The following is a 19,333-nucleotide window of genomic DNA, read 5'->3' as shown; positions in this document are numbered from 1 at the left end:
GCTCTAGGTGGTTAATGAAGCCATTCTGCATAGGCTACTTAATAACAGATGCTCCCCTATAAATGCCCATAGAATTGCAGCCCAAATGATCCAGCTCCTTTTTCATTGTGTTAGCATCTCTAAAACTGTGATCACCACTGAGCCCTGGTGGATCAGTGGTTAGAATGTAGCACTGCAGGCTACTTCTGCTGATTCCCAGCTGCCAGCAGTTTGGCAGTTCAAGTCTCACCAGCTCAAGGTTACTCAGCCTTCCATCCTTCTAAGGTCGGTAAAATGAGGACCCAGATTGTTGGGGGCAATATGCCAACTATGTAAACCACTTAGAGAGGGGTGTAAAGACTGTGAAGCGGTATATAAGTCTAAGTGCTATTGCTATTGTTTTTTTCCCCTACATAGTCCCTTAAATATGCTCCCAATTCTAACCATAGAATTAGTTTCTTCACTGTCTTCCAGGTGCCTGGTCAACAGCAAAGCCCATAATAAGTTAAAACTGCAACATGTTGACTACTACTTTATTAAAATGGGCTTATGAGAACATTGTGTTTGATAAGGTTTAATTTTGATGGTAGTTTCATTAAGTGCCTCATTACTGTTGTATTTTTTTTAGTGGGTCAATAACCTAGAAAGGGATGCTATGTATAACAAGTGGCCTTCAAGTTTTCAGGAACTTCTCAAACCAGCATATGCAGGAATGATGCGACAGATTAGACGGAATTTATATAATATGGTAAGTAGTGAAATATGTGTATGTGTGTCTGTGTGTTGTTGAGAAAATAATGTGTGCATTCTTTTAAATATTTTTAGTAGGGATATATTTGAATTACATCTTTGTATACAAAAAACACAGAAAGCCCTTCCTTAGCACATTTTGTTCCGCTATTCACTTATCCATATATTGTAGTTATGAATGCATCACTGAAATGATCGCAAAGTATACCCAGCAGTGCACCTATGATGATACTTACAGAAGCACAGCCATACTTTGACAGCATTTTCCTACTGCATTTAGCAATGGTTGTTTCACCATGATTTATAGAATAGATCACAATTTGTGAGGTAGATGTGTGAGCTTTTTCTTTACATCTGACTGGAATGTGTGTGTGAATTTGCATTCTGTCGACTACCAAGGTCTCTCAGCAAATTGTGTTTTTTAGAGAACCTAACAAGTCTAAGTCTGTGGTACAAGAAAGCCTGCTTGTGTCAATTCTAAGCAAATTTTATGACTATATTGAAACTATTGTATCTTAGGTGGCATATAATTTATTTAATTTAGTGTTATAAACTTACATTCAAGTACCGTTTTCACTAAAAGTTATTCTACCAGCACACATCTGAGAGAACCAGTGTGTGATAGCATGCCAAGTGAGGTCCCTTGGTTTTATTTTCATGTTTAATTGAGTAAATTCAGTTGTTAGGGTTCATTCCAAGCTTTTAAAATTTCAGTTCAGGCCCAGTTTCTTTTGCATGTGTGTTGAATTGAGGGCAAACACTGTGGTCTAAAATATTAATAGTATTTGAATCAATTCTTTCTGAAGTGATAAATGTCAGGCGTGAACAACTAGACTCACATATATAAAGTACAAATTAGATACTTTATTGCTCAATGCCTATTTCACACCAATCTTCTCAGGCTGGAAACTTTCCCCTGGGAAAGATTAGATAAAGTTCATTGGCATTCAAGGGTGTGTGTGTTCAGACCTTGTCCTCTTGTTGCCAAAGAACCTCATATTAAGGACTCCATACTAATTCCTCTTTGTCCTTTCCTCTTGACTGGGATAGTTCCTCTCCAATGTAAATTTGTAATTCCCCAAATTTTCTTCTCTTGAAGAAGCTTCTATCCACTTTGATTACAAATATGTCAGTGGCCTGGAAAGGTGGAGACTTTTCTCTCTGCCATCAGTATCAAAGAAAAATATCAAGAAAACTCTCAGAAGATTCAGTAATGGGAGCCTGCCATTGTAATTTGATTAGTAATCAGGCATAGTTAGTTAGTAATCAGAAAATTGTCACTTCAGAATCATTTGTTTAATTAACCCCAAAAGAAGTCCATCTAAGTCAGGGGTAATCAACCTTGGCTCTTTTATGACTCATGGACTTCAACTCAAAGAATTCCTGAGCCAGCACAGCTGCTCAGGAATTCTGGGAGTTGAGGTCCACGAGTCATAAAAGAGCCAAGGTTGACTACCCCTGATCTAAGTCATGCAGCAAAAATCAAAAATAAATATATAGTTTAAAATAACATCTTATGCTGTAGCAAAGACAGTAGATTAAAGTAAAAGGAAACAATGGATTTTCAGAACTTCTATAAATACCACAGAGGGAGAGCCAGTCACACATTCCCCGGAGTTGTAGCTACCATTATTGATAAGCTTCTGTCCCTATATTCAGTAGAGGAATGAATGTTAAAGGTGGGAATCTGAGCAGATTCTTCAGTCTAGATCTTAAATATATGTTAAAGCTTAAACAGTTTTTCAACTAATCTGTTCCAAACCATTTATGTTTCTAAAATTGCAATTTTATTTGCCCCAAGACATGCAGGTAAGTAGAGCAGCTGGCACAGAAATGGCATAATGGGTTCTAATTATCTGGTCCTATTGAGTGCATGAACCAGGACAGTCTGCGCCAACTGACGTTTCACAGTTTATCCTTGAATGCTTCCTTGGGGCTTTCATTGTACAGGAGTAGAGGAAGTAGAAGGTATGAAGAGAGTATAAATCATGGATGTATAAAATTTTCTTCTCTTGTAGGTCCTTTTTATTGACCCTCTCCAGGAAGAAGCGGCTGGTTTCATTAAACTAATTGAATTAATCTACACTCAGAAAGTACCTCTAAGGTAAATTAACAGTGAAATTCTATCTGAGATTAAAATAGTAAAGGAATTTCTCTTCCTTGTCTTCATTTTATGAATTGTGGCAAAAACAAAACAAAACTATAGAGTTAGTACGATGTTATGCTGTATAGTTTCCCTATATGAGTATTGATTAATACAAAAGGGAGGAGAGCTCGGGCAACATATATCCATTGATGTTCAATCCTTCATGATTCATTAATTGCAATTTCTCAACAAGTCAACAAAATAGAAATGAGAGATTTTAATACATTGATATGTTGATTGGTATTTATTCTGGGTAAATACTACATTTCCACAGATTTCAGTTATTTCTGTTGAACAGGTAGTATGTCTCTCTGAATGTAACTGCATTTAAATGGATACAAGAAAAACATATTCTTTAAGAACTTTAATATCATAGCTTCATTATAACACTGTTCCATGATCAGTCTCCATTCATCCTTCTAGTTCTATTTACAAAAGAGTTTCCCCCAAACTTGCAAGCTTCCTGGAATGTTGAGACTTAATTCTGAAGGATTCTCGCATCATACTGTGCAGGAATTTTGAAAGTTCAACGTATCTATAGAATTAGTATAAAAAAGGCTACTCTAGAGCAGTCTAGAATATTTGTTCTACCATTGGAATATGAATATATATTTATCTGTATGTATTTAAATATGATTATATATATTTATGTGTGTGCACATAAATAGTTTTTGCATACTTATATTTCCAGTTGTGTAGAATCAAATCAAATTAAAAATATGAGGAACTGGATAGGAGCAAAGAATACAGGGAACCTGCAATCACTTTCAGCAATGTTGGACAGGTTGTTAATGTCTGACAGAATGGCTCCTCCATGTCAAAATTTCAGCTAGAGAGACAATTTCTATAGACATTCATTACACTAAAACTGAGAAATATTGAGGAATTTAAGGATGAATTTACACATTCATAAAGCTGAATAATGATAAAAGCAATCCCAAATAATTTATCTCCTATAATTTTGGAAATTCAAATCATGGTATGCTTCTCATCAGTGATTTGAAGAAACTTTCATTTGGGACTTTACATTCTATCAAAGGTGATTCTATTAGATTGGCACAAAATATTAACTTTGTGTTCATTTTAATATTTTTGAATCTTGCTGGAAGATTACGACTTATCTTTCTTGATGAAGGCCTAAATGACACATTTTAACCTGGGTTTTTTTTAGTACAGATTGGATCCTGCAACTTCATCCTGGGATACGCCTTCATTCCTGTTTTTTAGTATAGCTATATTTAATCTGTTTTCAGTGTAGTTAAATGTGATTTTGCCATTCTCACAATATTTTTCTTCTTCCTGAGCAGACTTGGCTTTGTTTTCATCTTAAATACTGATGAAGTGGTTGATGGAAATGACGACGCAGGAGTTGCCCTGTGGAGAGCTTTTAACTTTATTGCAGATGAAGTGGATATCCCTCAAGCTTTTGTCTCCATACTTTATGTTAGTGTTTGTAAGAAGATTAAAATATTGCTTTATTTAAGGTTAGCCTTACTTTCTTTGAGATGCAAAATAGCCATAGGATAGCATTGCTAAAAACCTCTGTGACTCTGGGCAGTTTGCAAATAATCATGCACATAAATTGAGATGCAGAGACAGGAAGTGTCACATATATAAGGTGTATAAAGAATATCTCAAAGCCAATGAGCATTATGACATATCTTTCTGTATTCCATGGTAGGGCAAAATATGAAACTTAATGAAGAAAAAAAAAATCCTGGCACAGTGAATGGGGTATCCATATTAGGATACTTAGATAAGGGTCTCAAAACTGCTAGCATTTAAATATCCTTTGTATAAACCCATATTGTTGTTCTTTTTATAAGGTCCAGGCATATGGCCGACCTAAATATTCAGGGAGAAACAAAGGAAGGAAGTGGATTTGATCTTTTAAAGATAATATACAATTTTAAATAGGCTGTGAAATTATAGGAAGAAGACACTCCATAGACCTTCCATTGAGTAATTGCACAGTTCTGGTGGAATTTCCAAAAAGGCGATTTAAGTCAGTAAAATGAGAGTCTCATGATTGTTTAAGCCTTGAGATTGTCTACTAAAATTGCAATAGATTCAGGACCAACAAAATAAAATACTATGTGTAATACATTATTATATTTGCCATTGTATGGTGTACAGTAGTAATATTCACTATTTGAGATGGCTTAAATGGATATTGTTGGCTATTCAGGCTATCAGTCCTTTTAACAGTGATTTCAAGTAGCTGAGCTGATGGGATTGGAACCAAAATGACAACAATAGAAACAACATTTTGACATTCATTGGTGAACCCTTGAGAGGCACAAGATTAAAAAAAAAACTTTAAAAGGGAGATAACTCCTTCAAAGCAGAGCAGCCTATATGCAAGGTCATCTGGATGTGGAAAAATAGTAGGGAAGGGAGAGAGTTAACCAATGTGAGTGTTTTCTCTGGAGGAGGCTGATTAGGTACCATCCTAAATAAGTTTCCTTTTCTAACGAGGAATAAAGATGTTACAATAATATTTGTTAGATATTCCATTGGTTAGTAATTGCTGGCTATGATTTCTTAAGATATGAGTTCAGGCTAGTGAATTCCCAATCCAGAACACCAGTTTCTTTATGATTTGCCTTCTATTCTGTCCATGAGCTTCTTAGAAGCCTCAGGCACATCATCAAGAAAAATCCGACTACCTCAGAAAAGATATTTATCTTCAAGTAATTCATTTAAATCTTCATAAATTATAAAAGCTCTATTTTGGAGGACATGGAATTCAGAACAGAACTGTAAGCCAATGATTTTTAGAGAAGTAGGTGTTAGTTAATTGAATTAATATGGTCCTAGAACAGGATGGGAATTGAAGATATTTGAAATTTAAAACAAAATTTCCAATTCATTTCAGGTAAATTGGAAGCAATAGAATAAAATGTTAAATATGAGCTCCCTAATTTTAGACATCTTGAAGTCAGCAAGAGCCCATTCTTTTATAAGGAGATGATAAACAAATATATAAAATTGTATGCTAGTAATAGAAATACCTTCATTTCTAATTGAACCTGCAGTGGTTAATTTAGAACTGTGAGATTGTACACCCACATTTTAACTTACACAGTTTTTTAACTTACAGAGATTTTCTCACATGCTATGAAAGTTTTAATATGGCTGAAATTTATTATTTTTTTTGCTCTGGTTGAATGTAAATGGTTGGTTGCCTTTCATGATTGATATGGAAAATAATTACTAGTTTAATATATGCATTATACTTTTCCTTAGAAAGTACAGAAATGGGTGAGAGTGCATTGAAGTATGGTTGGTTGAAGACATTACTGTTAAAAACTGACTAATAAGGATGAACTTGTGACTGGATGATAGGACCTTTTCAAAACTGTTTATAGCAGGGGTCCTCAACCTTGGCAACTTTAAGACTTGTGGACTTCAACTCCCAGCTGGCTAAGGAATTCTGGGAGTTGAAGTCCACAAGTCTTAAAGTTGCCAAGATTGAGGACCCCTGATTTATAGTATGAATAATAAAAATGGAATGCAATCTAAATATTATTAAATGTTCTACTGTATTGTAACAGTAGAATCTATTGTATCATTTATCTTTCTTTTGCTCTCTTCAATTAGATGTATCGTCAAGTAGACGAGGGAGAAATCCTTTCAGTGCACAACGTGAAGCGTATTCTTCATAGACAATTTCCTCAAGCTGATGTGGAGGAGATCCTGGGTCTGGACTCTGAATATGATGACAAGAGAAAGGTAGAAAGAGTTGAAAGCTGCAAAATGAAATACAAAAAAACCCTAAAAGATTAATAGCTTGGTGTCTTCATAAGTGAAGACACAGGTCAGCTACTTTGTGTCAGGCACTGAATTTTTTTTGTGGGGGCGATAAATGAGGAAGCTCATTATTTCTTTGTCCCCAGATTCTTATCCCACAATATCCATATAGCAAGAGATAATTTAGCTGGGAATAGTCGCCATCATAAATATCTTCAAATAATTTTCAATAGCATCCTGATATCAAAGATCAGAAAATTACATAATTCTAATACTTATTGGACTAAGCCATGTTAATCTAAACAAAAGTATTTTGAGTCCTAGTTGGCTGTCCTTAATTGTCAAACATTTTTTTGAAAACCAGATTCTCTTCTGGCAGTCCAGAGCTTTCTCTCCCCACCTCCAAAATTGCTTTCTAGAAAGTCTTCCTTCTTTCATCTGGTACCATTCTTAAACTAATCTTGAGTTACATTAGCTATGTAGTCTAATACAGAGCTTTTCAACCTTTTCACCTATTATACCACTTTTAGGATATGGCAACATCCGAGTACCACCAGTCGTCTAGCAGGGTGTCAAAAACTTGATGACCAAAAAAAAAAAAAAGGAAAAAAGTGATAAAGTACAGGTAGTCCTCGACTTACAACAGTTCACTTAGTGACTGTTTGAAGTTACAATGGCACTGAAAAAAGTGCCCCCCAAGCCACAGCCGAGCAAGACAGTGCCTGGCAGCGCTCTTCCTCCTGTCCAAGGTTTCAAGCATTTCTGTTGAGGATTGGCAGCGGGGGTGGGGTGGGGGGGTGTTTGGTTTTTATTCCCCCCGTCTGCTGGGTGGTTGCAGCAGGTTTTGGTCACTTCACATGACCCTGGGACACTGTGACCATCATAAATATGAATCAGTTGCCAAGCATCTGAATGTAAATCACAAGACCCTGGAGATGCTGCAACATTCCAGCTGATCGGCGCTTCTTCTGGGCTCAGCAGAAGTGCCAGGATCAGTGCTGCTTTCCAGCTGATTCAGGGCTCAGCAGAAGCACCAGGATCAGCGCCGAGCTCCAGCTGGAGCCTGGCGCTGATCCTGGCGCATCCACTGAGCCCTGACAGCCCCGAAGAAGCACCAATCAGCTGGAAAGCGGCACTGATCCTGACGCTTCCACTGAGCCCTGACAGCCCTGCAGCTCCAGCCATCTCTCACTCAGGCTTGTGCGGTGCTGTCACCGGTTCAGCTCATTCCCCTTCCCTGCTACCACTTTTCTAGGATGGTCGCGTATCACCTTCCAGGTGCCAATGTACCACAGCTGGTACCCGTACCACTGGTTGAAAAGCCCTGGTCTAATATATCTGGAGGCATCAGATTGGGGAATATTGTTGAAAGGGAAAAATAAATCATTTTATTCTTCCACTGTGCAGTTTATGGATGCTTTGAGTCTGTTTTTGCTTTATATTAATCCTGTTTTCACACAATCAGCTATTTTCTGTGTAACTGTGACATCCCTGATTTGTTTAGGCAGGAGCAATGTTTTATAAGAAGACTGGCCTGGGCCCATTGCCTCAAGCTCTCTTTAATGGTGTGCCTTTTAACAGAAAAGAGATGAATATTGCAGAACTAGAGACCTCTCTGCTGAAGATCATAGATGCCACAGAGGCCTTTCAGCGGGCAGTGTCCATGGTATGTATTTTTTTTTCCCTTTAGAAGACAGGAATGTCCAATGAAATATGGGCTAATACAGTGTTTCTCAACCTTGGCAACTTTAAGACTGACGGACTTCAACTCCCAGAATGGCTGGGGAATTCTGGGAGCTGAAGTCCACACATCTTCAAATGGCCAAGGTTGAGAAACGCTGGGCTTCAGCTATGTTTATATGATACATATTTCATAAAGAAGTGGTTTGGAGTTAATGTTGCAAACATTTAATTATTTTAATTTGTTGTCATGATTTTGAAGCTTAATCTGTACTGATTTTTGGTCTAGTGGTTAAGGCACCAGACTAGAAAGCAGGAGACTGTGAGTTCAACTTTTGCCTTAGCCATGCAAGCCAGCTGGGTAATCGTGTGCCAGTTACTCTCTCTTAGCCCAAATCACCTCACAGAGTTGTTGGGAAAATAGGAAGAAGAACACTTGTTAGGTGTGTTCGCTACTTTCAGTTATTTGTAAAAATAATAAATGTATATAAATAAATAACTAAATAAATTTATTTTATTTATTTATTTATTAAATTTATATACCGCCCTATCTCCCTTACGGGACTCAGGGCGGTGAACAGGCGATAATAAAAACCACAATAATAAATAAATAGTTTCTGTTCTAAAATCAAATTAAATAACAGGCCTGTTCTAAAAACACCCCATACAAAACCCCCCACTAAAACATTATCAAACTACGCCAGGCCGGCCGCACGGAATAGATGGGCTCAGTGAAAAAGGCGCAGGTCCGCAACTGTACGTAGGTCGGGGGGTAGGTCATTCCAGAGGGCAGGAGCTGCCACAGAGAAGGCTCTCCCCCTGGGGGTCGCCAGCCGGCATTGTCTGGCCGACGGCACTCTAAGGAGGCCCTCTCTGTGAGAGCGGACTGGTCGAAGGGAGGTGTTTGGTAGGAGGCGGTCTTGCAAATACCTAGGTCCATTGCCATGGAGCNCCAGGCGGGAAACAACGAGGGCTTGAGTGACTGTGCGTAGGGCGTCCCGATCCAGAAAGGGGCGCAACTGGCGTATCAGGCGAGCCTGATGAAAAGCCCCCCTGGCCACGGCCGTCACATGATCGTCTAAAGACAGCCGAGCATCCAGGAGGACGCCCAGGTTGCGGGCCCTCTCCGCGGGGGCTAATGACTCACCCCCAATAGCCAGAGATGGAACCAACTGGCTATGACGTGACGCCGGAAACCACAGCCACTCGGTCTTGGACGGGTTGAGATGAAGCCTGTTCCTCCCCATCCAGACTCGCACGGCCTCCAGGCACCGGGACATCACTTCCGCGGCATCGTTGGGGTGCTCCGGGGTGGAGATGTACAGCTGGGTGTCATCTGCGTACATCTTAGAATGTAACTAATGTACTTGTCGTATTTTAAAATGATTGGAGCCATTGCACCCTTTAGAAATAGATGTTTAAAATGTTCTATTTAAGGTAGTGAAAGAGGAGAAAGTGTTCAATTCTGTGCTTCATATTTAAGTCAGACATGAAACCCATTTCTCATGATTCACTAAGCTGTAGCTTGCTCTATCATATTTGCTGAATTCCTCATAGCTGACTCAGATCACACATTACATTAAACTATCAACTATGGTTTATCATGCAGAATAGCTTTCTTTCTGTTTTCGGAAGGTTAAAAAAAGTGTCTTGAAAACCCAAGTTTTCCAGGCCTTCTCTACATGTTTGTGCTGGAAGGGAGGTAATGCTTAGTTATGGTACCAGATGGCTTGGTAAAATCAAGCTAAGCTAAGATACCCATTCACCCAGCAGAGGTTGCATACCCTGATCTCAAGTTAAGAGGAAGCTATATTTAAAACTGTTAATGCTGTGGAAATTAAACTCTTATTCTGATTATAGGGCTTGCTAAATGATCATAAAGATGCGGTTGATTTCATCATGGAGCAACAGAATGTAGTTTCTCATATAAATGATATAATTCTTGGTGATGAAAAAAGATACTTGAATTTTGAATCCCCATCAGGTAAACTAAATGCGTTGTTTCTTCTCTCTTGTTTATTTGTGGGGAATTCATTTTGATATCGTGCTTGATGTGATGCCACATCTTGAATTTTTTGCAGTTCCTATAGATGTAAATGACTACTCAACGTTTTTCTTCTTGGACTCTCAAGATAAAACATTTGTTATTTCTGAAAACATGAATTATGTTACAAAGCAAGGTAATCTTTATTGCATTTAATCTTATTACTGATTCTGTTTACATACTGATTGTAACATCATAACCCAGGATGGTTGATACTTACACAAAACCACTCAGGAAGTTTATGCATCAGCAAAGGATTGGGTATCATTAAGTTGCTGATGAGAACCAGTTATACATCTCATCCCCAGACTGAACAGGAAATGCCATCAAGGTACTGTTACAGTACTCGAGGCTGTTAGAATCTGGATGAAGAGGAACAAATTTAGGCTTAATCCCAGAGAACCAAAGTGATTGTAGGTTCAGAACCCATCTGATTCCAGGAAAATTGCATTTCTGATTATGAATGGTATATTGCTTTTCCATATTGAACTGGATCATAATTTGAGGCTCTTGAACAGCAGATCGCGGCTATGGTCAGGAATGCCTATGCACAAATTCATCTGGTGTGCCAGTTAGAACCTTTTCTGGGCAGAAGGCACTTCTCACTACTACTACTTGTGTTAATCATCTTCCATTTGGGTTATTTTAATGCCCTCTACATGGTGCCCTTGAGGGTCTAGGACAACTTGGCATGGCCAACTCGTCACAGCCAACTCGCCACAACCAACTTACCATGGAGCAACTCTCCGTGGCCAACTCATCACGGGACAACTTGCTGCAGAACAATTCAACAATTTAATTTAAGTATTTAAAATAATTTAAAAAATATTTTAATTTTTGTCATTCACATTTCATTTTGTTCCTCCTTGTGCATCCTTTCTTTAATGATTCTATTCCACCATTTCTTCGATATTAATGTAACTCTTATCCTGGAGCAAGTTGTCCTGCACTGCGTTGGCCATGGTGAGTTGGCTATGGAGAGTTGTCTCATTCCGTGCTCTTGAAGACCACTCAGAAGGTACAGTTGGTCCAGAATGCCAGAATTTAAATAGTTATAGGTACACTTTGATTTGCCTAATGCAATACCTCTACTTTGAGAGTTGCACTAGTAATTAATTAAGTTTCTGACTCTGGGTTGTTGTAAAAGCTCTTCAAGGCTCAGGTTCATGAAATCTATAAGAGAACCTGAATTTCTAAGTCCTCTCTCATAAAGAATCAAGGAGAGTTAAATGTCAATAAATACATTTTATGAAAAAACACTATCTATCTGGACGACATTTCTAAGGACATTTCAGCTTTCATAAAAAGTATGTTTGTGTTAAATCTTGCATACATTATGACTTTAAAACAACATTTTATAATTATTACTTGTCAGTTGCTAATGGAATACAATCGATGTAATTTTCTATTTTGCTTTTATTTTTGGAGATTATGTGCTGGCAGGGATACTCAATATGCCCATAAAACTTAAAAAGAATGGGGGGGGGGCAAAGTCCTCAGCTACAGATTTTTAAAAAAACAGTTGCCTATCTTTGCAATTTAGCAAAAAAATCAGAATTCTGTGCTTGGGATCCAAATACTGTACATCCCTAAAGTCACATTCAGGGATTCATTATTCAGTATTGTAAAAATATTGTGGATCACTTAGAGGTCTACCAATAATTCTTGATTAGCCTTCTGCCTATTCTTAAAATAATCTACAGTTTTTTTGCTGATACATTTTCCATTTTGATCACTTATATTGAACAGTAGAAATTCTTGCCTTTTTTTTTCAGATGATGCTTTAATCTATCCAGTAACCATATGGATTGTGGCTGATTATGACAAGCCAGATGGAAGGCAATTGCTTTCTACTGCACTGAAACACTTGGTCAGTTCTTCACAATTCTTGTGTCTACATCATATAAATAATTTTCCTCAGTCAATTTTGGAGAAGAAATACAAATGGGAGATAATGTGCCAGAAAATGATTGCAGCTAAAGCTGTGTCCTTTCCTCAAAATAATGTTTTACAGAACAAAAGAAACTTGTGAAAAGTTTAGTTACTACATAAAAACATTACATATGACAGTGATTATGCATTTGTAATGCCCCAAAAGAGAAATTTTGCCCATAGAAACTTTTGTTTAAGAAGTTAAAGAGAATTCTGCGTAATTGAAACAAAGAGGACAGGGGATTGCACATTACACATTTTCTTTATAAGAAAATGTTAGAGCAAAAATTTCCTTTATGATAGTGAAAGATTATAAATTGTAGAAATAATAAGATTCCTGCCCTGAGCTGTACATCTTAATGTTGACATTCAGAATATGGGCTGGAATTTCTGCTGTTTCTGTGTTTTTATTGCTGAAGGAAGTCACCTAGAACTCTGGAGGATAAGCAGGCAATAAACTCTTTAAAATAAGTATCTATTTACTGTATCTGGTTCTTACAAAGTAAACATTGCTTTTTAAACTTGGCATGCTAGACTCTATTCTCTTCTCAGCTTTTCTGAATCTCAAGAAAACTAAATACTGCTCTGGCTGTAGTTTTTTGACATAGTTTGTAACCTACCTTTATTTTACAGAAAACCAGCAGTCATATTCGGCTTGGGATTGTGAATAATCCTACTTCAAAAATAACAGAAGACAGCACTATTATTGCAAGAGCAATCATGGCAGCATTTTTAACCCAGAAAAATGTTCATTTGAAAAACTTTCTTGGTCGGATTCTTAAGGAGGAGACAGCAAAGGCCCTTGCTGAAGGAACTAAAATTAAAAAGTTTTTTTTCCCGGTTAGTAGTTGCCTAATTATGTGCTTAGCTGAGTTTTGGCAGAGCATATGTAACGGTTTCTATTAATATCACTGGATTTTGAAATTTTGATTTTAATATCATTTATTTTTAAAAGGTATATCAACCTATTTCTATAATATGTTTATATACTATTGTAGTCATGTTGCAACTACAGGATGTTCTTGTACATACAGATAGGTATCCTTCTATGTGTGTTTGGTGGCAATTCATCAAATTATCACCCAATAGAGTTCTACATATATGGCATCAGCCAGTGCAATGTAATGGTTAAGGCAGGGGTCTTCAAACGTGACCCTTTTATGACTTGTGGACTTCAACTCCCAGAATTTCTCAGCCAGCATGCCTGGCTGAGGACTTCTGGGAGTTGAAGTCCACAAGTCATAAAAGGGCCAAGTTTGAAGACTCCTGGGTTAAGGTGTTGGACTAAGAATGTGGGATATCAAGGTTCAGATCCATCCTTAGACATAGATACTCAAGTGGTGAATCTAGGCCAGTCATTGCATCTCAGTCCAACCCACCTGAGAGGAAGGGATTGTTCCTGGGAGAAAGGCAGAATATATATCTAACAAATAAATAAATAGAGTGTCATTTCAAGATATAGGGCTTTCTTCTGCATTGCTCCCAAATTATACAAATATATTCTCCCAGGATTGACGTTTGGCCCTCACTGCTGGCATTTACAAAAACTGTAACACTTCCATCTGTTTTCTAAACTTTTAGTAGTTAATTGTTTCTGGAATGTTTTAAAATTTTCTTAGCTGTGCTGAATATTTGGCAGAGTAGAAATACAGAGAATAATTTAAATAGAATAATTTGGGAGCAGGTGGTTACAGTAGAATAGAAACAGAAACCAATAATTTTTCTGCTTTTCTGAATATCTAAAAAAGTTACTTTTCAAAACAAATGCCTTAAAAGTGCTTGGTTCTTGAAGCTATGTATGCACTTTTATTTTAAAGAAAGAATTACTGTATAACAGATTCCAGAAGACTCTTAGTTACTTTGAAGCATAGCATCAGTTACAAAACTGGATTATGTATCTAAATTCTCAGTAGAGAAAAGTTTTAAACATGCTTATGTAGTTTTCTAATTAGGACTGCACTTTTATACTTTATATTCCAGGCCATGGATGCTGATGCTCTTGAGAAGAAATACAATACACTGGGGGTTGATATGATTCAGACTCATCAAGCATTTTGTCAGGAAGTTCTTAAATTGCTTCCGGGAGAAATGGCTGTTATTAGTAATGGTAGGGTAAGTAAAGAATGGGGAGATGGCATTTTATTATCGAGTTGTTTTGTTTTATTTTATGGAATGCCAAGTGTATTGTCATGCTCTGTTTAGTGAGAAAGAAGAAAGTAAATGTATTTCTAGTTCAGAGTTCCCCAAGCATTCCAGGATGATACTTTTGGTCCTTTGAAAGAGAGTTTCCTCCTTTGATTGAGAGAGACAATCCAGCATTTTTCTCCTCTAGTCTTTCAGAACCGAAGGCTCATTCCTATATTCTCCTATTCTCCAAAGCACCTGAGGGCAGAACAAAAAGTAATGGGGTCATTAAAGAGAGAGCCAACTTAGAACTAAGGAGAAATTTCCGGTCATTGAGAACAATCAGTAGAATGGTTTATCTCTGGAAGTTGTGGGTGCTCCATCATTGGAGGTTTTCAAGAAGAGACTGGGCAGCCATTTGTCTGGAATGGTATAGGGTCTTCTGCTTGAGCAGGGGGTTGGACTAGAAGACCTCCAAGGTCCCTTACATCCCTATTATTGTATGTTCTATGAATTCTTAGAAAGTAAAATGGATTTTTCTTTTCTATGCCTTGTTGGACCTTCCTTCTACTTTTCAGTAGGACAAACACTTTTGCCCACCTCCTCAACTCACCAGGTTCAGAATGCTATTATATATTTTACCTCTGACTGTTAAAAACTGTTGGGAAATTTCAGTTATTACAGAATGTATGACAATGCTTATAGCAGAGAATGTTTTGTGCTAGTTTCATTTCTCAGTCACTTTCTGGGCATAAATCAGGATGCTTACAAACCAAAGTATTGTATTCTTCTCCTAACATTGAATTATGTCAATTTCTGTTCTGTAGATATTAGGCCCTTTAAAAGAAGATGAATTAAATGCCAAAGACTTTGATTTATTGGAGACGATAACTCTAAATACAGCAGCTGCAAAGATTAAAAGCCTTGTCAAGGAAATGGGGATTGATCATAAACGGTAATTTTTATTGTGGAAGGTTTTATGGTGAAGCACGTTTTGCAGATGTTTTGCCGTTTAAAAGAGACACTGAATTTAGCTGGGTGTGGTCTGGGTCTGGAGGACATTGTAATCAGTTCACAGCCTCGGTCAGATCACTCTTTTATTACTTTTGGTTCTATTGTTTTTGTTGTATTATATGAATTTCACATTATCCTGTCACTGCTCGAACCGTGAGATAGGCAGCATATAAATTTAAAAATAAATTAATAATAAAAAATGTTTTTAATGTTTGCCACCCAGAGTTTAGAGTTGGGCAGCTTAAAAATTTCTAAATTAATAATATAGATCAGCTAATTACAAAAGTATAGAGTGTGAATGTAGTCTTTGACTCCAGACTTGATAGCACTAGAGAAAATCATCTCATAATACTAGGCTTCATAGTTACATAAACCTAAATGGTAAAAACTGATTTTGATAATTTGGTAGTTTTCGATGACCTCAGCAGCTGAGATTAGTTTTTGTTGGAGCACAAATGTAAGACTGAGATGGATTTAAAAAGACCAAGGATGACCACTGTGATGGGCTTAGAAAAAAAATGGTTTTTCCTTTTCTGTGCCTTGTTGGACCTTCCTTCTACCTGAGATGGATTTAAAAAGACCATTGTTATGAAAAGCTCTCAAAAACATATTTTTGTTCTTTAATTTCCCACATCTTATTGTGCAAGGAACACTAACAACATTCAGCATTGCCAGTCTTCTTTGGAAGCCTTACAGATTGTGGTGGTGTTGCTTTTGGATATCTAATGGCATTATTTTAGGAGATTCTTCCATTCCTGAGTTATATCCAGTTCTTTTCTCTTTTCTATAGTGGCAGTAATTTAGTGATGAAAGTGAATGCCCTCCTTTCTTCTTTGCCAATAACTGATGACCGCCAAGATGTTGAATTTTTCAAAGACCAACATAGGTAAAAATAGTGGTTCCTTATTTTTTTTCAATGATAATTCAGTTGTGTGAATCATGGCCAGATAATTAGCAATCTATTCTGTTTGCAATATTTATTGCTGCACTGCTATTACCATTAAAAAAACAAAATTAACTTTATTTGGGTAATTTATATTCCACTTTTCAAAGAGACATTCATTGAAAAAGGCTGACAAGTGACAAAGTCTTTAAATACCAAACATATTTACACATACAAAAAGGCTATAATCAAAGAAAGGTCAATTAAGATAAATTTATTTCAAGAAGACTGGAATGTGTATAAGTAACTACTTATATAGGAAAAATCAATCTGTTTTCCTAAAGGTCCAATTCCAAAGAATAAGATATGGGGGTTACTCTGTGATTGAAAAACTGTCACCAGGAAAGTTTTTATCTCATTAGCCATTTGTTAAAAACAAGTTGTCTAAGAAGCTAAACAGTGCTCAGCATTTAAAATCAATATTCTTGAAATCTCCTTGTATCACTATATTTATTTACAAAGTTTATTTTTGAGTGTCAGTTCTTAGATTCTCCAAAAACACAAAGGGGGAAAGTATCAACCAGCGAGATCAAGTTCTCAAGTTTGCCAAAATATAAGAATGAGTAGGAGGCATTGGACACTTGAAATTGTTCAGAAGAACTGGGGTGATTAAGTGTCTATCAATAAGAATGAAGAGAGCTTCACTAGAAGCTCTTGTCAAAGGTTATCAGACTAAGATAAAACTCTTACCTTTTAGTCTATCCCAAACCTGAGCTTAAGACTGAGCATGTTCTCCAGATCATTGATCTATCATTCTTATCATTGCCAAATCATCGAGATTAAAATTGAAGGCCATAAATCAAAGAACCAAAGGGTGCTATAATTGAAGGATTGGGGAATAGGTAGAAGGAGGGTGCTCACAATAGGTCTGAAGCGCTCTTCACTTCCTCTCTAGGGAAAATTGCTTTCAGTGCATGCTTTTTGTTTCTCAGAATAAGTGACATAAACTATTACACAGCAGGTGCTTTTCTAGTGGAACAGTTCTTCATTAGAACTGCTTCACTAGTTTGAAGACATATTCAATGAAATGCATCCATTTGTTGAATCAACATGTTTTATTAAATAGCTGATAATTGCAAAGGGATAATATAGTATATTTCTTATGAACATTACATCTTCAAGTCATACATGCCTTTAAGATTTTTTTGTTCAATGCTTAATGTCTCCCCATTGCCTTCCCTACATAGCATACTGAAGATAAATCCAGAGCAAAGTGAACCCTACTTTGATATAGTTGGTGTTGTTGATCCACTAACAAGAGAAGCCCAGAAGCTATCACATTTATTGATTGTAAGAGCATACTGTTGCCTTGTGAATTGTGGTAACCTTAAGCCAATTTAACATTGTTTTCCATACAACGTAACTGCTTTATTTAAGATCTTTCTTGAAATGGTAATTATTTACTTTGAATTGTATGCATGGTAGGATGAGAGATCCAGGTTTAAATTTACAGGGGGTCACTTTGGTATTCTCAGTAATCAGAATTTTAAAAATGAGAGTAAAATTAAATATAAAGAATAAACTAAGAACAGTTTCATTAGCCAGCTTTAAGCATGAAGGAGCAGGATAGAAACAACACTGGAAGTTTGAATAGTGGTGTTGAAGAAGACTCCTGAGAATACCATGGATAACTAGAAAAACAAGCAAGTGGACCGTAGATTTTCAATCCATAGTTCTCATTTATGGCAGAAATGACAAGGCTCATATTTTGGATGTAATGGAACGATCTAATTCTTTGGCAATGATGGACTAAAAGAAGAAAAGAATTACTGATAGCCAGTTGATGGATGTAACTACAATGACAGTGCTTCCTGCTTTTGCATGAAGGACCAGATTGGAGACAGGTCATTCCTGGAGAAAGTCGGTCTATGTGATCACAAAGGGTTTGATGGCACATAAATCAATCAGATGGTGATCTTGGCGACAATGTGACAGCAAATTACAACTTGATGGCCCTCCATAAAAGTTCTACTTTATTCACCTTCTGGAAAGACACTAGAATCACTTGAGTAGCTCTTGCTCACAGGGCCTTCAGATCCATATCAGCAAATGTTTAATGACTTGCAGATCCATATCAGCAAAACATAATGACATAGCTCAGTTTCATAGCAGACTAGCTATGTTGACAATATCTGACAGTAGGAGAATAGGGCCTTCATCCAATGCATCTGTTATAGTGAACAATAAACAAGGCACTTCTTTTAATTTTAAGACAACAGAATAAGAGACGGCCAATGCCATGGTGGCAACTGAATGCATTTCTGCTTTTTTCAATCCTCTTCATGGTGGTGTACAAAGTAGCAGCTAAATGCACAATTGACTGATTGCCCCATTTTAGCTTCAGAAGGCCGTGGATCTCATAGTGGAGATATGAGAGCAACATCTGTGGCACTTCTGCAACACCTAGACATTCTGTCCCATGAGCCAATGATACAGCTAGTCCATAACAGCTACAATGTGTCTGAGATTGAACAGAGCAATTTCTGAACATGGATCCTCTAAGTTCAGGTGTAAGACAATCTTGATCCAAGACAACCAACCACCAGCAGCCCTTAAAGTTGATTTGATACAACTTGAATTGTGAGTCATATACAAAAACTGGTGTTACAAGCAAAAGCTCTATCTCCAGGGTCCAAAAATGGTAATTGGACTTACCATGAAGAAACTTTCTCTTCATCAGAAGAAGAGTCTTCTAGGTCTGTTTCTAGGATTAAAAAGAGAAAGCAAGTTGCCTTAGAATCAAGATGCAGGTTATTTTGCTGCATTGTGCTAGCTGTTGCATATTCGTTCAATTTCTAAGACTGTTCACATGTCAAGTCACTTTAGGCAGTTTGTAAAGAGTTAAAATAATCAGTATACAAACATCACAAAACAAAATAACACTATGCTGGGAATAATAAAGTACAAAGCAAAAAAAGCAGTTTCACACAGGATCCTTGCCTTCTAGCTTGAAGATGTGTTAGCCTTT

At 37.1% G+C, this 19,333-nt stretch overlaps 1 protein-coding gene across 1 annotated transcript in view; it reads left to right on the top strand.

Annotated features, from left to right (window-relative positions):
* The window catches only part of UGGT2 (UDP-glucose glycoprotein glucosyltransferase 2), a 72,596-nt gene that overhangs the window by 29,825 nt on the left and 23,438 nt on the right, over positions 1-19,333 (top strand). Inside the window, exons 13-25 of the mRNA XM_015819231.2 lie at positions 608-727; positions 2,748-2,833; positions 4,183-4,318; positions 6,479-6,610; positions 8,133-8,294; positions 10,169-10,292; positions 10,390-10,488; positions 12,128-12,222; positions 12,918-13,124; positions 14,265-14,396; positions 15,236-15,363; positions 16,213-16,308; positions 17,553-17,655. Of these exons, the coding sequence (XP_015674717.2) occupies positions 608-727; positions 2,748-2,833; positions 4,183-4,318; positions 6,479-6,610; positions 8,133-8,294; positions 10,169-10,292; positions 10,390-10,488; positions 12,128-12,222; positions 12,918-13,124; positions 14,265-14,396; positions 15,236-15,363; positions 16,213-16,308; positions 17,553-17,655 (1,620 nt within the window). The remainder of the gene's footprint in view (positions 1-607; positions 728-2,747; positions 2,834-4,182; positions 4,319-6,478; positions 6,611-8,132; positions 8,295-10,168; positions 10,293-10,389; positions 10,489-12,127; positions 12,223-12,917; positions 13,125-14,264; positions 14,397-15,235; positions 15,364-16,212; positions 16,309-17,552; positions 17,656-19,333) is intronic.

Source organism: Protobothrops mucrosquamatus, unplaced genomic scaffold (assembly GCF_001527695.2).
Source record: "Protobothrops mucrosquamatus isolate PMUCROS unplaced genomic scaffold, P.Mucros_1.0 scaffold876, whole genome shotgun sequence".
Classification (NCBI taxonomy): Eukaryota; Metazoa; Chordata; class Lepidosauria; order Squamata; family Viperidae; genus Protobothrops; species Protobothrops mucrosquamatus.
The sequence above is the reverse complement of the archived record's forward strand: the minus strand, read 5'-3'. Positions and strand labels throughout refer to the sequence as shown.